Source organism: Hylaeus volcanicus, unplaced genomic scaffold, assembly GCF_026283585.1.
Source record: "Hylaeus volcanicus isolate JK05 unplaced genomic scaffold, UHH_iyHylVolc1.0_haploid 12195, whole genome shotgun sequence".
In the NCBI taxonomy this organism is placed as follows: domain Eukaryota; kingdom Metazoa; phylum Arthropoda; class Insecta; order Hymenoptera; family Colletidae; genus Hylaeus; species Hylaeus volcanicus.
Window position 1 is genome coordinate 36,824 of NW_026533145.1, and position 2,308 is coordinate 39,131.

The window sequence follows — 2,308 nt, forward strand, 5'->3', positions numbered from 1 at the left end:
CAATTTTCCTGTTTTCTATTTTCCCAATTTTCAAATTTCCCAGGTTTTTCTGTTTTCTCATTTTCCAAATTTCCTAGATTTTCCTGTTTGTCCAAGTTACCCCAATTTCCCTGTTTTCCCATTTTCCCAATTTTTCAAATTTCCCAGGTTTTCCCAATTCGTTCAATTTTCCAAATTTTCACAGGTTTTCCTGTTTATCCAAGTTTTCACAATTTTCTTGTCTTCCCATTTTCCCAATTTTTCAAATTTCCCAGGTTTTCTTGTTTCCCTAAGTTTCCCCAAGTTTCCTGTTTTCCCATTTTCCTAATTTTTCAAATTTCCCAGGTTTTCTTGTTTCCCAAGTTTCCCAAGTTTTCACAATTCGTCCGATTCTCCAAATTTTTCCAGATTTTCCTGCAGAGAAAAAGTTTGTAGACGTCTTTCGTCGAGTTCGATGAAATCTAACCCAGAAAAAAAGTTTGAACCCGGAATGTTTATTATTCAAATAGCTATGAATTTTTTATGATTGTGCAATTTTTTACACGTTTTTTCGCTGAAACGTACCTTAAAATAGACTCTCGAAAGTTTGATATTTTTTTTAAAAAATTCTTCGTCTCAACGTACGTATTTTGCCGTTTCGGTGAGTGAAATTCGTCTATCCAATCGAATGTAATGATATTTTTTAAAAATAAACTCGAAAATTCAATTACGTTTCCCCAAACCATGTATCTTCTTTTCTTTAGGACTTTTTCTTCTCGTGAACAAGACAAGTTGCACCTATACGTTATTTAACGAAATATGCTTGATTTTGACGGAGAAAGTTGAAAATAATTTTTATAGACCGTTTCAGATGTTGACCAAAACAGGAAACTATAAATACTAATTAAAATAAAATTACTAATTATGTAATTTTCACAATTTACAAATTCCACGGGAATTTTTTCGTATCGATTCAACTCTCTTTCTGTAATTTTCAATGTTTTCCGCTGTCTGAACGCTACTCAAATTAATTTTACCCACGCTTGTATAGAATATAATTAATAACTAATTATTAACTTAAAAATTAAAGGAAGTATGCAACGAGAGCCAGTTTTACTTTAATATTTGTGTTTATTATATCTTTCGGAAAATTTTCTATACACTGTACAATAAATAATAGTTTTTATATCTTTTCATTAAATAATAATGCTTTTAACAATTCTCTTTAATTTGCGTATGCGTAGGGTTGTCGGTGCCACCAGCTTCCACGGTTAATGCAGTCCTCGGGGTCTTCCACCTGTAACTGAAAAACAAATTATTGTTTACTGTAAGTTAACAATCTAAACGAAGAAAATCTAGACGAAAAGTCAATTTTTTTCTCACTATTCACATCACCAGCTACCTTCCCCAATGGTTACAACAAATACTCTTCAATCATACCTACAACATATATTTTATTCGCGAAAATCGACCGTACTATCAAAAAGACATAAATAATTTTCGATATTCGTTTGTTTCATATCTAAATGGCGACTGATATTAATTAAAAAATTTCTTGCCAAATAACCAATGCCACTAACTGAACAAAACCAGCTTCTCCTACTTCTTAAATTTATAAACTATTAAAAGAAAAAATAATACACGAAATTCCCTTGCACCCGTTCAATAAAAAAAAAAAGGAATTTTCGAATCGCTCCAGTGTCGTCTACCTTGCGAACGAAGGGAACCGAACCTAACCGAGACCTAGACCTATCCAGACGTAACGTCACGACTATAGCCTCAGTGGTTGCTTGCGAGGCGATTCCGCGTTCGGAAGCTCCTTATTTCCCGCCGTCTCCTGCGGATATCGATAGCTATCTGCCGCCGAGGACGGAATTTATTTGCTTTCGCGGTACGCCGCCGCGTTATCTCGCGCGTCGGGCTTTGATTTACATGTAAACACCTCGTGCTGCTCGATAAGACTTAATTAAGTCGCGCCGGTTAATTAATAAGAGACCGCGCGGAACGGATCGTCGTCCGGTCGCCTCACCGATCGTCGATCATCGGATTGAAAGTTATTCTTAATTACGCCGGTAGCCTGCGAAAAACCGGGGAATTCCGCGATGGTAATCTCTCAGGGAATTCACTTCTCTCAGGAAGAGAGCGTCGTCCTTGAAGAAACCGTTGAAATTCGGGGGAGAAGGCGAAGAGAACAGTAAACCATGCCCGTGAGTGTAAAGTGGGAATAGGTAGTAGCCAAAGTACGATATTGTCAAATTCCAGTGGTAGATTAGGTTAATTCTTTAGTGGCATTAGGGTCTTATGCGTGGGAGTAACCATACTAAATTTCAAGATTTTCTAAAGAACCAAT

At 36.2% G+C, this 2,308-nt stretch overlaps 1 protein-coding gene across 2 annotated transcripts in view; it reads right to left on the reverse strand.

Moving 5' to 3' along the window:
- Positions 1 to 1,075: 1,075 nt before the first annotated feature.
- LOC128882834 (GATA-binding factor C-like) overlaps positions 1,076 to 2,308 on the reverse strand; it is a 139,250-nt gene continuing 138,017 nt past the window's right edge. Inside the window, exon 7 of one of the 2 annotated variants that reach the window (XM_054134603.1) lies at positions 1,076 to 1,255. In XM_054134603.1, coding sequence (XP_053990578.1) covers positions 1,184 to 1,255 — 72 coding nt within the window. In that variant the 3' untranslated portion in view covers positions 1,076 to 1,183. Of the gene's footprint in view, positions 1,262 to 2,308 lie in introns of both variants that reach the window. The other variant, XM_054134602.1, reaches the window with a different exon arrangement.